Here is a 20,498-nt window from a genome sequence, read left to right on the forward strand (position 1 = left end):
ATAATAAACAGTATAGTAAGAGCTTGTATACGCTGACTGGGAACCAGTGTGGCTTTTTAAATTCTCAGAAAGACTAAACATCTTATGGTTAGAAGAACCACAGGTGATGACGAAGGTGCTCCGCTTCTCTGTAGCAGCCATTACAATAAAAATCTTTATAAAAAATTATTTCACGATCAGCAAGAGAATTTTACTGGTATTAGCAGTAAAGGTAAGAAGAGAAGAGTGAAGAGAGAAGAGTGTATTAGTTTTAAAAGTGTGGCAAGGCAATAACATGACATGGGAAGGTAATAAATTTCTTCTGTATGTGCTCTGCTGCAAATAAACTCAAAAGAGAGCAAGATGGGTATTTTAAACAGGAAACATCCACTGATAATGCCCATTGTTTTACTTTATACTTAAATTACACAAGCAGAAAAGTTATGCTTATTAATAGTTTAATGTATGAAGGAAACATCCAGATTTCTGAATATGAAGGTACATATCTCACATTAATTTAAGTCTACATAAAGTAGAGCCTCTATACTGACATATTGAAATTTACTTTCTGCTTAGCCTTTTCTGTTATGTAAACAATTGTACATTTATTTGCCATTCTAAAACTTCAGGATCAAGTTTACATAATTTTGCTAAATTTCCGTGTTTGCTCAGAAGCAGTTTACAGTACTAAAACCAACCAGCCAAAGAACAGCTTCAACAGAAAGTTATGTCCAAAGGGGAAGAGGGAAAGAAAAAAAGAAAAACGATAAGAAAAATGCTAACTAAGGTAAAACGGATGTTGGTGGGGAATGGGCAGTCACAAATGTTCACAGAAAATAGGTCAGTTAGTAACGTCTTCTGCAAAAAGCCTACACACTTCAGTCAAGCACATCAGTAGAATGATTTGGGAGCATAAATTTTTTTCGGCCACTTGTGATTTCCTCCGAATGAAAAGGAATCTGCAGGCTCACACACTGATCCTCATCAGCCAAGCTGGTTCATATGCACACTGTTCATGTGAGGTGCCCAGGGTCCAGTCCACACCTAGGAATGTAGAGCATGCGTTTTATTAAATCTTACATATTTAACACATATCTGATTAAAAGCAAAACTCTTAAAAACTAAGGAAGTGCTCTTAATATCTATAAGCTAAAACAGCTAAATCTCATTTAATTTGCAACATACTTGAAAACAATGAAAAGCCCCTATTATTTGTTTTCCTGCCTCTCCTATTTCTCAAACAAGATCTGATTTATTGTCATTTTTTAAAAACCATTACCTGAATGCATACAGACTGATGACTAAAGAAGGAAAACGGGGGAAACATATTAAGCATACACCAACCAACATAAGCTAAAATATACTAATCACTAATCATTTCTGTGAATTTTTAGAGTTATAATTATGCACTGTTCTGACACTTATAATACATATAATGATAAATAACCTCTAGATGGTCCTTTTCATACTACTAGTAAATTCTGAAGTATAAAGTTACGACACTTTGTAATTTAAAATCTTTTACTTACCATCTGCTACCCAATGAAATATATTATGCCTTTTATAATTTTAGCTTCAATCACTACAGTTGGTACCATTTTCCATATCCTCTTGCGGTATTAAATTTCCCTCAACTACCCATATTCACCATACTCCCTCACTAGCATGATTTACCTGTATCTTATTTGTCCTGGCATCTCATAAACACTAAAGAAATGTTCCCTGAATGATCAGCCTTACCGTTTGAGGGCCATTATTTTCTGTGGAGCTTGAAACCATCTTTATCAGGGAGTTCCAAGAGGGGTCTGCAGCATGAGGGCCATTAAATATGGGTCCTCCAGCACCATCAGGAATAGGTGCTACTGGAGGAATCATTGCATTCCCATACACAGAGAAAGGCATACCCTTAAAAAAAGAGAAAACAAAAATTATGCACATAGTCATATCTTCAAGTCACTGCTTATTTTCCCAAATAAAATCCATGGCCTTAAAAATGAGACTTCATTTTATTTTGAAAAAGTATGTTATTGAAGTAATCTAAAAATTATTTTCCATTATAGGATTTCTTCTAGCATTAGACTATACATAAGCGTACTATAGCCAAAATATTTGGTCAAAAACATTTCCCTAGCCAGAATTTGACCTATAATTACAGGCTAACGCCTGCGCATCATTTCACAAACGCTTATCCACTTGGAAGTAAAACAAAGCTAATAATAAGAAAAACATTTAGAAATATAACAGTGCTTATGTAAGTCACCATTACCCCAACTTTAGGAAAGTCCATGTATCCTGCAGGAACATGCTGATGGAATGTACCAGAAGGAGTTACAATTCCTGTACTCTCTCGCTCCATTGCTTGATGCTGTGAAAACACTCCTGGATCGGACATTGGCCTATGAATCATAGGATTTCCCATACCAGGGTTACACCAGTCTACTTTGTCTGAGGGAAAACAAAAAGATAAAAAACGATAGCTGGTGATCTTTCAAACCAAAGACAGCAAGATAAAACATTTACTCTATTTCTATCTAGAATTTTCCACATTGAATTGTGCATTCTTTCAGAATAATGACTTACTTTTAAATATTTACTGCAGTATTTCCATGTGTAGGTAGTGATACAACAGCCTAATAACAACAATAACCTCATAATAACAATTGTCTAAATACTTTGTGTTACAAAAGAAAAAAGCCAAGTTAAGATAAGAGCTAGAGTCCAAAAGGAAATATTAGCATTTACTTAACATGATGAAATGAAGAGAGGAGTATGCTTGCATTAGATAAATTCAATGAGAGATAACATGATAACAAAAAATGGCCTGAACTCTTAAAACTGATTAGTGAAAACCAAGAGATATGAATACAGATCTTTTAAGAATGACTGTTAATGTTATTACTTACAGTATTTTAGTATTTTAGTTAAATCCATAAATTTAAAACTTAATTTCTGGCGGGCAGAATAGCATGTCTTACCTTGATTGCCACCAATCCCTTCAAAGGACCAGATGCCACTATGCCCTACTGATGTGGATAAATTACTCCCAATAACAGATGGAGCTGAAGTTCCAGTTTGCCTGATACGTGCAGAACGTTCAGTCCCAATAGGGACTGGAACTTTTCTGTCCTGAGAGACATTGCTGGGCTTTTCTGACCCTAAAGGTACTGATGATGGGGCAGGCGAAGGTGCACGAACTCCAGAGGATACTGACTGTGCAGGAGAATCTAGAGAAAAGATATTTTGAAATAGTATACATGTTATCTATAGAGGGTGTCATTTTGTAAAACCAAATCTTACATTCTGAAGATACCTTATATATGTGTTCTCTGAGAAAAAATGAAATATGATAATAATGCTTAAAAATTATGCATATTAAAATTTGGTTAAGTTCCATGACTTTGCAGTCATTTTTTAATTTGATTCACAGTTTTTCCATTTAGTTACATGATAAAATGTGAAGATGTCTGAATACAGATGATGTAATATAACCCATTAAGTTAATTAATATTTAAATAAATGCTTGATACTGAGTAAAATAAACAACCACAACAATGAGAAGACTATCTTTAAATTTAAAAGGCTAAATAACAACAAAACAGAGGTGGAGGAAAATCATGCCTGTATTGGCAATTTCCAAACTGTATTCCTCGAGAACACACAGCCCTTGGTATGCTATGACGAAAACAAAGGGATTCAGGTAGGCAACAAAGTTGGAAAATCTAACTTGAGAAAAAAGTTTCTTTAAATCAGAATTTCACAGAAACTTAATATGCTGAAAAAATACCAATATAGGGCTATGCTTCATTGCCCAATTTGTTTTACTGTATCATGTATCACATGGGTATTCCACGAACAAGCTTTTCAAAATGACAATGTAAGCTTTATGTATCAAAACAAGGCAGGTTCTTAATATTTGGGAGTATTCTGAAGTGATTCAATTTCTTCATGCACTAGAGAGAAGAAAAAACAAGAACAACCCAAATTGTATTTCTTGTGAATTTAAATATCAAGCACATTTAAGTTTAAAATAGGGTGTAAATGGTGGAGCCTGAAGCTTAAAAGTCAAAAGAGTTACCTGCTTATTTACAATTTACTCATAACTGCCTGACTGTATGCCCTAGATGCCCTAGGGATAGTCAAGAATAGTTTTCCATTTTTAATCATTTTTTTCATATAAGTTGTGTGTGTGTGTGTGTGTGTGTGTGTGTGTATTCCTCCAAAGGGATCCAGGTAGCTAATAAATTTGCAAAATCAATCAATCAATCTATCTATCTATCTAGCTATCTGTACACGGGTATATATACACAAAAGCACAGTGCCTCTACTTCCCAAGGTACTTTTCAGGGAATTTGAAAAAGAAAAATTCAGTAGAAGTATTAGTCTCAATGAACTGTAGTAATATTATCAACTAAAAAAAAAAGATGTGAAAATACTTTATAAACTGTAATTTATTAATAAGATATAGATATTATTGGGGAACCAAAACATGAAGCTTACGAGCTTATCTGCACAAGTAAACCAAGAAAACTGTTAGTCTCTAATGAAAAATTAAAATATATCATCTGTGGTTATGGATCCACTAGCATTCTTAACAGTATTACTTTTAATGATCGTAAGAAAATAGAAAAGCCATGTATGCGTCTTTGAATAATTACACCTATTTCTAAATTCACCTTAAAACTGCACTGGTGTAAGAAGGAATTCTAAGATGGAGGTATAGCAGCACAAGTTGTGATTCTTCCAAAATCTTTCCATAAAAACAAGCTACCAAGTTAGCAAAGCCAAACACCTCTGGATAACATCCATAACAGAACTAACAAAATAGGGATCAAATCCAACTAGGGGGCTCAGTTGCTAAGCATCTGCCCTCAGCTCAGGTGATGATTCCAGGGTCCTGGGATGGAGACCCAAGCCCCGCATCGGGCTCCATGCTCAGCGGGAAGCCTGCTCCTCCCTCTCCCACTACCCTGCTTGTCCCCACTCCCCCTGCTTGTGCTCCCTCTCTCACGGTCTCTCTGTCAAATAAATAAACAAAATCTTAAAAACATATATCCAAACGAATCAAAAGATATGAGTAAATGGGGACAAATCACTGACGGCTACAAGACCTCTGTGGTATCAACATCTGTGTGGAAAGAAGCAGTTCTCCAGACCTAAGAACAGAATAGGAGAACAAAACAGTCAAAGGTACTCAAAGAAAAGCAGAGAGCAGGCCAATCTGAGAAGAGCAGGTGAAACTGGGAGAGTTCTGCCTATGCGTGGTAATTGCAAGGAATTACAAAAAGGTCTGAAGAAGCTGGAGCAATAGTGACCCTATGAACTCTCAAAAATATCTGCTGAAGGGACGCCTGGGTGGCTCAGTGGGTTAAGCCGCTGCCTTCGGCTCAGGTCATGATCTCAGGGTCCTGGGATCCGAGTCCCGCATCGGGTTCTCTGCTCGGCAGAGATCCTGCTTCCCTCTCTCTGCCTGCCTCTCCATCTACTTGTGATCTCTTCCTGTCAAATAAATAAATAAAATCTTAAAAAAAAAAAATCTGCTGAAGCCTCATTCCACGATAAAGCTTCACACTACTAAGAAACTTCTGGGAACATATTCCAAGTTGAGCAGGAAAGGGACAATAGAAGCAAAGTAGACAAAAGATCCAGTCAAGAGTAGGGGGGTGGGAGGGTAAGGATAACAAAGCCAGATTTAATAAAGTACTAAGGCCATATTTTTGCATACTTGCCTAAATGACCAAATTCTAGAGCCTTTAAGCTAGAGAATATAACTGATCCATGTATCCTTTCTAAAAATTCAGGAAAGTTCATTTAATTTAAAATTGTAAAACAGAATAGAAATGCAAATTCCATACAAAGCTATTATATGACCTAAGAGATATGGACCCAGAACATCTTACAGATAATAAAAGCATGCCAAGAAGAAAGCTGTATTCTAATATTCCAAAGGTGTATCAGAAAGAAAGCTCTAGGGACACCTGGGTGGCTCAGTTGGTTAAGCAACTGCCTTCAGCTCAGGTCATGATCCTGGAGTCCCGGGATCGAGTCCTGCATGTGGCTCCCAGCTCCACAGGGAGTCTGCTTCTCCCTCTGACCTTCTTGCCTCTCGTGCTCTCTCTCACTGTCTCTCTCTCTCAAATAAATAAAATCTTTAAAAAAAAAGAAAGAAAGAAAGCTCTACTCTAAAATTCCAATGTGAGCTAAAAGAAACAAAAGGAAAACATAGGAAAGAACAGCATAAGTCAGAATTAGTAAAACTGGAAACAATGAAAAAATTCAGGAAAGCAGTAGAAATGGAAGAATATTCCAGAACGTATAAGGAACACAAGAGATAAAGTTGTTTTTTTTTTTTTTAAAGATTTTATTTACATTTATCTGACAGAGAGAGAGGCAGTGAGAGAGGTAACCTGAGCAGGTGGGAGAGGAGATGCAAAACTCGATCCCAGCACCCTGGGATCATGACCTGAATGAGCTAAAGGCAGATGCTTAATGAATGAGCAATCCAGATGCCCCAGTGCTTTGTTTTTTAAACTGTGTATTGAAAGGACACATTTACAAACCTGAGAAGGATCAACCCAGAACAACTAATGCCAAGACAAAGTCAAAGGTGGCAAGCTGGCAGGAAGGATGAACGGATAGGACAGACAAATGAATTCTACCTCTCCTAGACTCATCCCTGGGAATCTACCCTATTGGTCAGTGTTAGATCTAGTTTCTCTTCCCTTTCCTGAATCCTTCCAAAAAGCAAAAGCAAAGCAAAATACCCTCTATATTCTGTTTAAATGAACGGAGTAACTAGGCCTGCCTAAAGACCAGCCCCATTTAAGAGATTTGCCCACTTCACAGCCATACTTTTATCAGGAGACAGTTTTCTGCTTCTTCCCTGCAAGCTTACTGGATTAATGACAGGTGTCTGACTGAAGAATAATCCATTTCAGGCTAGCAGCAATCTGTGACTGACATGGTCTGACCTGAACAAAGGAGGTAAGCAAATCATATTCCTCATTCAGAAAGATACAATTGATAAAAAAAAAAAAAGAAAAACTGGTTTAACTAATTATGAATTGAATCTTTGAGGACCATATATAAGATGAGATTATGGAGAAGGATAGGCAAAAAGGGAGTAAACAGAAGAGACTCACAAGACACAGACCATGAGTCTGTCATAAATCCTCTAGAGAGAGAGAAAAGGAATAGCCGAATGGCTCTGAAGCTGGCCCTGGATCAAATCCTGCATGGGTCTGCAGACAGTCCTTTAAAAGTCAGTACCATTTTCTCTGAGGTTCTTTTGGTGGGTCTATGTTCTTTGTCATAAAAAGCACAGAATTATTATAATCTCTTTTCTCATCTCTAATTATATAATTAGAAAAAAACACAAAATTTAATTCAGAGTCATCATGTTGTTTTAAAATATGCCAACTATATACTGAAGAAAAAACAGGTTTTAGAAGTTCTGTGCACTCTTATACAATTTTGGGAACCTTCTTTAGAAAAAGAATACCAAACTGCAAACACAAAATTAGGTACAGGACCTTGACAGGGTCCCTTGTAAAAAAGGTACCCTGAAGCTGAAGCTTCACTAGCTTCATGGTAAATCAATTTCAGTTTTGAAATGACAACAGGTCCTGAATTCAAAATGAAACAGCAATGTGACTTACAAATTTAAAAAATACTCCTGTAGGAAATTACTGTACTTTCTTCATCTTTCTGTTCAGGCCATCAAGATGAATGTGGTTGGTCATGACTAGCTTACAAAAAATTTTTTAAAGGTTACAGAAAACAGAATAGAAAATACCAGCATGAAACATACGTTGTAAGGGTAAGTGCTATTTTGTAAACGTATTATTTCAGCTCTACACTCACATGACGTGTTCTGGCTCACAATGTAAAATTACTTCCTTCCTTTCAAAATTTTGTTTTTACTGCTTTTTGATCTGATAACAGTTTTCTAAGGACTGAATGTCAAAATGGCCCATTGACTTAATGTGCCAAGAACTGAAACTCACAGACGACAGCCAGTGATCAGTAACCAATGCACGAGCCGGCTGAGTGTTGGTAGGAGAGATCTTAGCAGTCTGAGTGGAGTAAAGGCTCAGGTGATCTCTGCCCAGCCTTTTACATGGAGAAGGTTCTTGGGCATCACCAATCTATTGTTCTTGGGCCTAAAGAAAGGATTTTTTTTTTTCTTTCTAAAAAAAATTTTAAAGGAAGGGGCCTCTGTCCCCCACATCCCAACTTAATTTGTCAGGGTCCTAATAACATCTTTATATCCTAAAGGAGAGGGAATGAGAAGAGGAACAGACTATATGGAGAAATATGACAGAACCTGTTCAAGTACATAAAACCAGACAAATATATTATGAAAAGTAAATCACATGCCTCCACAGTTAGTTCTACAACAGCATCCAGAATGGCAACTTCTAAGGAAACTATGTACATAAACACTGAAAATAAAATTCTGAAAGGCTGTAATAAATGAAAACACAAAGTACATTCATGTGAACAGATCACCTAAAAAAAAGCTGAAAGTCTGACAAAACAAACTAAATGGTCAGTAAAAAAGTAACAGTATTAAAATTTATATTGAGGAAAATGCAGACTAGTTAAAAATTCAGTATTAGAGGTAAAAGCGGGAGTCTTGCGTAATCAATCACTTTAATGATTGCAAAACAAAGACTCTAATTATAATTCCTTCTATATGTATGAGTTGTCCTTACACTGTAAGGAAGAGAGTTCCCTTCCCTTCTAAAATCTTAAATTCTTAAAAACAAATTTTTTTTTCCCTATTTGTCTATGATTTATTTTAGAGTTCATACAGGAACAAACAGAACAATAACAAAATGATCTGTACAGTTTCCTGTCATCGAGGAAAAACATACCTCTTATATTAGGTTAACTTGGAGAATTCCATTTAACATACTTCTTTCATGATATATTATACTTCCCGGTAAGTCCACGGAAACTTAAAAACAATTATTTAATTAAAAAATTAAAAAAAAATCTTAATCATTATGGGATTATGGATTCTTAGACTTTATCCAGTGAGCAGCCATTATTCACTTTGTTGGTCAAATTTTCCTGAATTTGGCCAGTGGGAGTCCCTCTAAAGCTGCCTCGTGTGTCCTGACATGTCCCCATAATTTTGAGCACTTAAGTACTCTCTGACACCTAAGACTTTACCGGCTCCCAGTATGCCCCAGCTCTTGAGTCAGCTATTTCATCGAGAAAGCCTAGTTTCTTTCAGTGGACAAACATATTTAACAGATAGATCTGGCACTGGATGTGCTCACTGCTGATGAACATTAATTGCTTCTAGGCCCTTTCAGTAGATAGAGCTGGTGGGAAAACAGCAACTTCGTATGATTTACTCCAGTATACAGGTAACTGAAAAATCATGAGTTCATACTGATCATCTAAATCTAATCCAATTCCATAGGGTTCTTCTTTGCCTTACCCCATTTCACACCACCTCTTCTCACAGTGAGGACTGTGGATTGTATCATTAATACACTCACTTGCTCAATCCTACAATAAACCCCATAATTTTAGAATTGCTTATCCATAACATTATAAAAATCCAATGTCCTATGTAGAATTGCAAGATTTGTTTGAAATCTTTTTGTCTTTAAACTGAGGGCATATAAAGTACTATGTTTTTTTTTTTTTTAAAGATTTTATTTATTTGACAGAGATCACAAGTAGGCAGAGAGGCAGGCAGAGAGAGAGAAAGAGGAGGAAGCAGGCTCCCGCCGAGCAGAGAGCCCGATGTGGGCTCGATCCCAGGACCTTGAGATCATGACCTGAGCCGAAGGCAGAGGCGTAACCCGCTGAGCCACCCAGGTGCCCCATAAAATACTATGGTTTAAGAGTTTTTTTGGATTGTTTTCTCTTAGTAGGTTTATGTTAATAACTTGAAACACAGGTAAGTTTCCATTTATGCTCAATTTTAGTGTTTTTCCCTTCATCAAAGTTAATTTTTTCTTTGGAATTTATAAACATTAACCTGATTACAAAAGCAAAACTATTATTTTTACTCAGACAAGTACTACTGCTTTGCCTGTTCCCTTATTACACTCTCTTAAAGTCTGATGAGGAATAAGAACACAGTGTCAGAGAAACTCTCCACAGATTACTTATTAATTACAAAGGGAAAAATGGTAATTTGACAGTACAGAAACCTGGCATACATGATCTTAACCAAATGATCAAAGTTAACAGCACCAATAATGGTACAAACTAACATATTATGCAATATCATGTACTGAAAGAAAGATACAACATTGACCATATAGTAATATTCCTGTCAAAAACACATAACTTAAATTTAATCATGAAGAAATATCAGAAAAACAAAATTAAGGGGAATTTTACCAAACCATTGATCTGTAATCTTCCAAAGTCCTACTCTGAAAGACAAAGAAGGCTGAAGGAACAGTCCAGATCATTTGATACTAAAAAGACATGGAATTGAATGCAATTTGTGATCCTGATTTGAATCTTGGATGAGAGGAAATAAAAAATATTATTGGGACAATTGGTGAAAACTGAATATGGAATATTATGGATAGTACTGTCCAATGCACAATTTGCCACCTGTACCATAGCTGTGGACAGAATGTTCTTGTTTTTAAGAAATATTATCAATTAGGGTATTCAAGGGAAAATTGGTTGATACCCGCAACTAACTCTAAAATGGTACAGAAAAAAAATCCTACACACCCACACACCCAGAAATATACTGCAGGGAGAGAGAGGAATGTGGCAACATGTTAACAAATGGTGAAGCTGAGAAAAATATGTAAGTGTTCTTTGTACTATTCTTACAAGTTTAAAATTATTTTTTTAAAGTTAGACTTGAGAGACATAGTCTAATGTAATACATTTACCTTGAGTGATTCATGGTTCAAAAGGGAAAAAAAATCTATAAAAACTGTTTTAGGACAACTGAATAGGGACTGAATATCACATGATATTACTAAATTAATACATTAACTATGTGACAATGGTATTGTGGCTGTGTAAGAAAATGTCCATATTTTTATGACGCACACTGAAGCTTTTAGGTCTTAAATATTATATCTGAATCCTACTTTCAAATGGTTCAACAATAAAAAAAAAAGCAAAGAGAGAAAACAGAGCAAAATGTTTAAAAAATTGGAAATTTTAAGAAATTACCAATCAAAAGGAATATGAATGCTTCTTAAAGTATTCTTGCAACTTCTCTGTAAGTTTGAAAATTTCTGAAAATTTTTGAAATAAAAAGTTGTTGGAATGCATCAGTGAAAATTTTAATGACTTCAATGACATTCTCTATCAGCAATGTATTAGAAAACCTAATCTGTATCGTTGCATTGTTAATGCATTTCAACAAAAAGAGAAAATCAAGTGAACATAAAGCCAAACCAAAAAAATAAAAAAACAACAAAAAATGAAAAGCCCACACACTGAATTTACAGGGCAAAACAACCTATCATATTTTGTGAATTTCATCCAAAAATTTCTGAGTTTATATCCTAAAGTAATAAATATTAGCATCTAAAGTAATAAACATTAATATCAATAAGTATGTTTTTATTACGCTTAAAAACATTCTCTGCTTCTAAGAATCCATTCTATTTTAAAGATTAACTGCCAAAAAATTTCAGGTTAACACTTTTCAATGAGCAGTCATGTTGCAATTTTAACTCCTTTTCTCCCAATTCCTCTTTTTTCATGAACATAAAAATAAAAAACTATCCTTATTTTTACATATAAGTAAGTGAATATGAATTATCTATATGTATATATCTTAAGAAATCTGTATTCCTATGATGGTTTAATTCCAGCTCAACATACTCAGAAGACACTAACCCAGATCCGTTATATATTTTGGGATAAAAATTAATTTTAAGAGGAGTTAAGAAAAAAATCAAGTAGGTAAAATCACTAAAAAAATAATGATGTATTTCAGACTTGTTATTTATTTTTAAAGATTTTATTTATTTGACAGAGAGAACACATTTATTTATTTGACAGAGAGAGGGAACATAAGCAGGGGAACTGGGAGAGGGAGAAGCAGCAGGCTTCCCTCTGAGCAAGGAGCCCAGTGCGGGGCTCGATCCCAGGACCCTGGGATCATGACCTGAGCTGAAGGCAGACCCTTTAACGACTGAGTCATCCAAGCATCCCTATTTCAGACTTTAATCATTTGCTATATACAAAAGTGTTTGCTCCTATGTTCCCATTTCATTAGTCTTGATATATTTAAGACTTTCTCATAGCTCTTAAATCATTTTTTACTTTGCCTTTTCCCACTTAAAACCTTTTGCTTTTCAGGAAACATATATACAAACTCTTCTTATGGAATTACAATGTAAAATACTCACCATTCGATGCTGATGAACATGGAGTCAACAAACTAAGTGGGGAAAAATGTTGTCTGTTAAAGTTAGCAGCTGTGGGTGCTCCTCCAAGGGGTGCCCCAGGTCCATACATCTGACCTCCTGAAAGGTTTGAGGCAAAGTTTCCCAAATGTGTAGAAGAAGGTGTTACAGAACCATACGGCGAGTCCATATTGACAATACCTATAATTAGAAGATAATTTATAATTGTTACTTGTAGGAGAAAAAAATTTTAAAAAAACCTAAAATTCCAAGAGGTCCCTAATACCCCAAATATTTTAGATGGCTAAAAATATTTCTCCTTGCTTAATCTCCCAGTCTATTGACTCATCATTTCCCTCTCTCTAAAGATAACTATAAAAAAAGAACAATTATCAGGGAAAATTATTTTTGTATTTAACTTTAATAGCTGATATTTTAATTAGTTATTATAGAATACATGTGGATTTCATATCAACACTGGAATTTAAATTGGCTTAATGGCCAAGGAATTATATAAAATTTTATCTTTCAAAATACTCAGGGGGAGGGAGAGAATGATTAGGCAAAGCACAGACAATTTTTAAGAAACTGAAAATACTCTGTATGTTACTATACTGGTAGATCCATGTCATTGGACATTTGTTCAAACCCACAGAATGTACCAACACCAAGAGTAAATACTAATGTAAAACACAGACTCTGGATGGTAATGACAAATTAATGTAGGTTCATCAATTCTAACAGATGTACCACTCTTGGTGGGGAATGTTGATAAGGGAAGAGGCTATGACTGTTGGGGGCAGGAGGTATTTGGGACATCCCTGCACTTTTCTCTCAATTTCCTCTATACTTTCCTGTGAACCTAAATGTGCTATTTAAAAAAAAAAAAAAAAAAATCAAGTCTTTAAAAAAACTACAGAGGGAAAAAAATATGGCTATCCTTCTACAACGGACAGATCTGTTGATGAGCACTTTAACTAAGTGGTCATTCTTTGTGATAGGTAATAGCGAAACAATCTTCATTGAATGCGTCCTGATGCAATGCTGTTTGAGGTTCAAAACATCACCCATCCGAGGTTTCTGCCAAAAATGTTTGACCTGAATGTAATCATGGACTTAGGAAACAGATGAATCTAATCTAGTATGTGGAACATTCTTCAGAACAACTGGACTCTGCAAAGGATTCAATGTCAAGAAAAACAAAGGAAGGTAGTAAGATATTTTAGACTGGGGGAGACCTCAGAGACCTAACAGCCAAAAGCAATATGTAAACCGTGACTGAATCTTGGATCAAAAGGAAAAAAAAAGAAACACAAAGGCATAATGGGTGTATGTAGTATGATGGTACTGAATACTGAGTGGTACTGCTGAATTAATGTTAATTTTCTTGAGTGTAGTAATAGTGGTGGAGTTGTAAAGGCAAATATGCCTGTTTAGTTGACCTGAATCAAGTAATATTCCCCTCCAATGGACTCTAAAATTAAACTTCAGTGTTAATTTTGGTCTAATGAACTGTACACCCCCAAAAACCTCACCTCCCTTATAGAGCTAGCTTTTGTCCTATACCTTTCCACAAAATAAGAATTTTTTCCTCTAAATCCTAATTTTAGTCTTTCTCAACACAGTACCTAGATTTCATATTTTCTGAAAAGTGAAGTATTTTCAATAAATTTCAACAATCATAAAAATGAAATATAAAAACATTTCCAGTGTATTAGTATATAATGCTCTTTTAAAATTAAATTATATTCGGGGCGCCTGGGTGGCTCAGTGGGTTAAGCCTCTGCCTTCGGCTCAGGTCATGATCTCAGGGTCCTGGGATCGAGTCCCGCATCGGGCTCTCTGCTCAGCAGGGAGCCTGCTCCCCTCTCTCTGTCTCTCTGCCTGCCTCTCTGTCTACTTGTGATCTCTCTCTGTCAAATAAATAAATAAAATATTTTAAAAAAAAAATTAAATTATATTTATTTTAACATTTCATTACTCAAGAGAAATTATGTTATTTTTAAAGTACACATAAATATTTCAATCAGTCCCCATACTGACCATGTTCATTACACTGTATTCACATGTCACAGAAATAGGCAAAATAACATCCAGTCCACATTAAATTTAGAAATTTTTGGTCCCAGAATGTCATCTCTACAATAACACAGACCAGTAACCTTTCTGCAAAAGGCTGAATAGCAGTATTTTCAGGCTATTATTAGAGCATGAAAGTAGCTATAACACAATATGTAAATGACTGGGCAAGGTTGTGCCCCAATAAAACTTCATTTATGAACACTGAAGTTTTAATTTCCTATTTTTTTGGTCACCTATTATTATTTAAAAAAATTTTTTTAAGTCATTAAAAAAAATCTTACACTATTATTGAATCTCAGTTTTAAAAAGTTATAAATGTAAAAACAGACAGCAGGCCATATTTGGCCCACCGGTGATAGTTTGTCTATCTCTGGAATGGCATATCTTTATTTATTTGAAATGTTCATATTAAAACACATAGCTCTAGATGCAACTTGGTATCCTGGACTGGATACTGCAACAGAAAAAGAACATTACTGAAAAAACTTGTGAAATCTGAATAAAGTCTGTAGTCTAGTTAATTATACTGCATCAATATTAATCTCCTAGTTTTAATAAATAAAGGATTATATAAAATATTTACATTGGGGAAAGTTGGCGTAATGATAGAACTTTTCCATAAATCTAAAAAACATTTCAAAGTAGAAAATTAAAAAAAAAAAAAGCAACCACTCAAAACCAGATCTTTAAATCCTCTAGAAATATCAGCATTGTCCAATAGAACTTTCTATGATAATAGATATATTTGATATCTATACTGTCCATTATGGCAGCCACTAGCTATATGTGCTTATTAAGCACTTCAAATATGGCCAACTTTGAGCCACTATAGTGGAAAACAGTATGGAGATTCCTCAAAAAAAAAAATAAAAACAGAACGGGTATATATGATCCAGCAATTCCACTTCTGCGAAGATATCCAATGGAAACAAAAGCACTAACTCAAAAAGATACCTGCATTCCTAAGTTCACAGGAGCATTATTACAAGAGCTAAGACATTCCTCAACAGATGAATGAATAAAGATGCTGTGACGCACATGCACATGTGTGCGCACACCCACACACAGGAATATTATTCAGCCATAAAACACAATGAAATCTTGCCATCTGCCACAAAATGGATGGAACTTGAGGGCAATATGGCAAGTGAAATAAGTCAGATAGAGAAAGACAAGTACTGTATGATCTCACCTATGTGGAATCTAAAAACAGACAGACAAATTCATAGACAAAGAGATCAGATTTGTAGTTACCAGAGGTGGGGGTAGGAGGAAGGGAAATTGGAGGAAAGTGATCAAAAGATAAAACTTCCAGTTATAGGGTACGTAAGTACTAGGGATGTAATGTACAACGTGATGACTATAGTTAACACCGTTGCATGATATGTATGGAAGTTGTTAAGCAAGAGTAAAATCCTAAGAGTTCTCATCACAAGGAAAAGTATTTTTTTCCTTTTTTCTTATTGCATCTATATGATGATGGATGGTAATTAAACTTATTATGGTAATCATTTCACAATATATGTAAGTCGAATCATTATCTTGTACACCTTAAACCTATACAGTGATGTCAGTTTTATTGTAATAAAATTGGAAAACAAATTTTAAAAAATATGGCGGGCTTGACTGAGAGGAAATTTCTAATTTTATTTAATTTTAATTTAAATAGCACATATGTGATTAGTAGCTACCTTATTAAAACTATGTAGCTCTGTATTTTTCTCATTATTTTAAAAACAAAAAAGACAGAAATGAAATCAAATTTTAAAAAGCTTTATTATTTTATGGGGCGCCTGGGTGGCTCAGTGGGTTAAAGCCTCTGCCTTCAGCTCAGGTCATGATCCCAAGGTCCTGGGATTGAGTCCCGTATCGGGCTCTTTGCTCAGCAGGGAACCTGCTTCTCCCCGCTTCTCTCTGCCTGCCTCTCTGCCTACTTGTGATCTCTGTCAAGTAAATAAATAAAATCTTTAAAAAAAAAATTAAAAATTAAAAGGTTTATTATTTTTTAAATAAAACTTCTCATGGCATTCTCTTATTAAATTCAAACATAAGAGACTGTTTTATCTGAGACAGAAAAATATACTTGATAAATTTATTTATGGGAAATTCAAGATAAAAGCCACTGTGGCTTCTAAAAAGATTTTTTTTTTAAATGCCATACTCAACACATCTCATACTCAAACAGCATTTGAGGTAAGTGAATTCAACAACCTCTATCTGGCCCAGCCATAGAATTAAATTATTAGAAAATGACCAAGAGTTTTCCTATCACTTGTATAAATCAGAAGCTGCAGAATGTGAGAAAATATGAACTTACCTGAGGGACTTGGAGCGGGTCTCTGCAATGGTGGTCTAAAACCTGGAGCTTTGGAAGTATCAGACTGATGTAATGGATCTGAATTTGGCAAATATGAGGATTTTCCTGATAGCATAGATTCTGGTGTTGACTGAGATGAAACAACAGATCCTCCCCAGAAGGCATGAGCAGAAGTAGGGCTGTTTTCGAACAATGTGCTAAAGGGCCCAAATGGTAAGGGGGCACTGAAATTGGGAGCAATAGGCTTATTTGCTGGATGTACTGAATTTTGACAAGCACTTTGTGTACTTAAGGTTGAAGGTAGCTGGACAGAAGAGGGAACACTGTGAGGTCTTTTAATGTGATTGACACTGAGGACTGCAACAGATGAATTCTGCACTGGAGCTGGATTCTTGTGAGGGGCAGTTGTGCCGTGGGAGGGTGGTCTAATAGCAGGGGTTTCCATTTTAGGAGCAGGCTGGGAGCATCCCATTTGTGTCTGAGGCATAGGGTAAGTCACTGGGGCAGTAGAAGGCACCGCCACTGGAGCAGAACTTGTTGTTGCTAAAGGAGGAACAGTCATTCTAACTTCCGGGGGAGGAACCTGAGACTGCTGAAGAGGTGGTCTTGGCTCCTGAGAAACAGATCCCGGAGGTTGTTGCTGAGCAGAATGAACTGATGAACTCCCAGAAGAACTGCTGCTGTTTGAAAGTCTACTGTTTGTAGTTTCTACTACTGGTGGACTACCTGCTTCCTGTTCAGAGGAAGATGCCCCTTTGTTGGGAGATGCTGTTCCACAATCCAAAGGGCTGTTTCTAGAAACCCCTCCTGACTGGGCTGGTGGTGATGGGGAAGATGGGGATGATACTGGGTAGTGTTCTTTGGCAGTAGGCATAGGATATGTGGCATTTGTGGGTGCAGTGCTGTTGTTGCTTGCTGTCGTTGTGACTGTTGTGGTGGTGGCATTGGATGTCTTCACAACGGTGACAAAAAGCTGCCTTCGGACAGAAGGTGAACTTGGACTGCCATTTGTAGATGTACCAGGCACCGTTGAAGCTGATGAACTGGTTGTAGTTGTTGGACTTGAAGTTAAAGAACCTGCTGAATTCACCTGAGAACCACTGCTATTCTGATTGCTATGGCGAGGCACCATGTGAGGCTTAGGCGAGTTAGTAGCTCTGGCAGGGCTCAAAGGCCTGACAGGAAAAGGACCCCAAGTGGATTGAGCTGGTGGAAAAGTACCTCCAAAGTGGGTCATGGGCAACCTTGGTGGACGGATCTGCTGGAAAGTCTGAGCAGCAAGCAAAGCATGTGCAAACTGTGGAGGAGGATATGCTAATGGAAGAGAAACTGGAAAACCAGGCCTCACATTATTTACTGGGTTCTTAATGGTTTTATGAGTAGATGCAGAAGAAATTGCAGGCACAGTGAGTGCTGTGGCAGTTTGAGATGTTGATGATAGAGCTACAGTCGTCATTTTAATTCCCATCAAGGAACTGTTAGCAGCAGTGGTGGTAGGTGCTGATGACCCTATTTTGGAATTTGCTGAGGAGCTTTTCAAACGATTCTTTGGAATAAGTTCATCAATTTCTTTGTCTGGATCCTTGATCAGAGCATTGATCAACTGAGTCGCTTGTCTTGTTGATTCAGTGCCACCCCTGTAAAATGACCAAAAAAAGAAATTAGGCCCAATTTCCCCTACATTTAAATAGGTGAAGCCTAAATTCATTCATGTATGTGTAAACATACATACAGAGAATAATAAAAGTTAAGCAGCAATTTTCTAACTACTCTTAAGATATTCTAAAAAGCAATAAACTGCCCTGACGTGCCACTGTATTTTTCAAAGGGATAGTGACTTTTCAAAAAAAGGTCATTTTCCTACCATGAAATACATTAGTTAGAAAAACGACTATACTCAAAAGCCTATGTAATCCATAACAATACTGTAAAGTCAAACAGCTGATCAAAGTTAAAAGCAATATAAGTAAACAAACAAACAAACAAAACTGAGTAAGAAAATAGTATTTTATTTTAAATCCTGGTACCTAAGATGACCCCATCTATGACTAATCTCTATTAGTAGAACAATTTTTGTAATTCTTCTGGGAAGATGTCTCAAAATGAGAGTGGAATCTTGATAATGCTAACAATGGCCATAAGGTCAAACTGTAGTATTAGATCTTCAGGAAAATATTTGACTGCAAGGAAAGCCTTATGGAAACCCTAAGGGGGAAATTACTCGTAAAGGATATCTACTTTCCTCTTCTCTAGATAAGGCAGGTTGTGACTACCCACTTATCCCAGGAGAGGGAAAAACAAGATAGGAGAGGAGGTTAAGTACAAAACAGAAACGGCTACCTGCTTCCTTCGAAGTAGGCTGTAAAACTATTAGACTCTGCAACGGGGCACCTGCCGCTCACAACCAAACTTACGATTTCTTAGAATATCGCATGTTTATTTTAAGGGTATTCAGGAATAGACATATTCAATACAAGACAAATATCCACTACAGTTCTCTATCTATGACTGAGTTCATATTCTAAGGATACAGTCTTAGAATAATAAATCTCAAAAGCCAATAAGGGAAAAAGGGAAACTTACTGCTTAAAATGGGTAAGAAACCTATTCCCTCTTAAAAAGTCAATAAAATTTTAAGAACGCCATACAAAAAGTTTATGTAAGGAAAAGATGATCTAAACCTTTCTCTCTCACACACACACATGAAAAATTCTTTTAAAGCCCTTTGAAATATTTCACAAGAGCACATGAATTAGAGGAAAAAAACTGTAAAGGTTATCTTCTCTCATACTAATCAAATTCCCATTTTAAAAAGTACGCTATTAAATACAAAGATCCACCAAAAATTCAAAATACTTGTACTTCATTAAGGTACAGAAGGAGAAAACATAAGAGACAAAGTTTTGCCTTATAGTTATTATCCGGTCTCCTGTCTTGTCTTTCTGCTTATCAATATCTATGTGTGCACCAGTGAACTCCCGGATAGCATTAATATTACAGCCTCCTCTTCCAATCACTCTGGATATCACAGTTGACGGAACAGATACTTTCTTTGACCTGTTTAAAAGTTGCAAAGATAAATTAAGATTATCATTAGTATCAGCAGTTATGATTAAAATATGAGGAAAGAGGCTTACTAAAGTACATTTCTGTAAATACAGAATAAATTATTGCTGAGTCAGCCTCTTCTATCTATTCTTACTTTAGGTGATAAAAGGCAACTAACAGTGACAGGAGAGAGAGAGAGAGAGACAGAGTGAGAGAGAGAGCACACAAGCAAGTGTTTAACCACAGCTTTTCATCTCATTACCAAAAACGGTTTTGGTTTTTTTTTACTTTCATCTTTCATTAAGAACTATAAAGCACATACTGTGTAGACATGCACCGTGTTAATGCAAATACTAACGGCAAATAAGATAAACATAGATTCCTGCCCATCTATATTGACTATGTAGACAGCTAGCAGGAAAGCCCCAACAGCATGCCACAAGTGCTCTAAGAGGGTGTCGTAAAGACACACTGGTTGGGCACCAATCGAGACGGAGGAAACAAGAAAAGCTTCTTGTGGGTACTTCTGGGTGTTTGACTCACATTCTTTTTATTGTCTAATATGTAACTGAAAGAATGATATTAAAAATGCATTGTTTCCTTTCATTCTTTTAGAGGCATTAAAATGATTATCCACCAACACTGGAAGCTTGCTAAAGGATGTTTAATGGTATGAGGAAAGAGAAGAGCCTGCTCAAATTTCAAAAAGACAA

At 36.0% G+C, this 20,498-nt stretch overlaps 1 protein-coding gene across 6 annotated transcripts in view; it reads right to left on the minus strand.

The window, feature by feature from the left end:
- Positions 1–420: 420 nt before the first annotated feature.
- ANKRD17 (ankyrin repeat domain 17) overlaps positions 421–20,498 on the minus strand; it is a 170,108-nt gene continuing 150,030 nt past the window's right edge. For all 6 annotated transcript variants that reach the window (XM_047719497.1, XM_047719496.1, XM_047719499.1 and 3 more), the window contains 7 exons: positions 19,645–19,794; positions 16,738–18,374; positions 12,342–12,539; positions 2,955–3,203; positions 2,246–2,424; positions 1,720–1,884; positions 421–1,023 (listed from right to left, as the gene is read on the minus strand). In XM_047719497.1, the coding sequence (XP_047575453.1) occupies positions 964–1,023; positions 1,720–1,884; positions 2,246–2,424; positions 2,955–3,203; positions 12,342–12,539; positions 16,738–18,374; positions 19,645–19,794 (2,638 nt within the window). In that variant the 3' untranslated portion in view covers positions 421–963. The remainder of the gene's footprint in view (positions 1,024–1,719; positions 1,885–2,245; positions 2,425–2,954; positions 3,204–12,341; positions 12,540–16,737; positions 18,375–19,644; positions 19,795–20,498) is intronic.

The sequence above is a fragment of the Lutra lutra genome, chromosome 2 (assembly GCF_902655055.1).
Source record: "Lutra lutra chromosome 2, mLutLut1.2, whole genome shotgun sequence".
In the NCBI taxonomy this organism is placed as follows: Eukaryota; Metazoa; Chordata; class Mammalia; order Carnivora; family Mustelidae; genus Lutra; species Lutra lutra.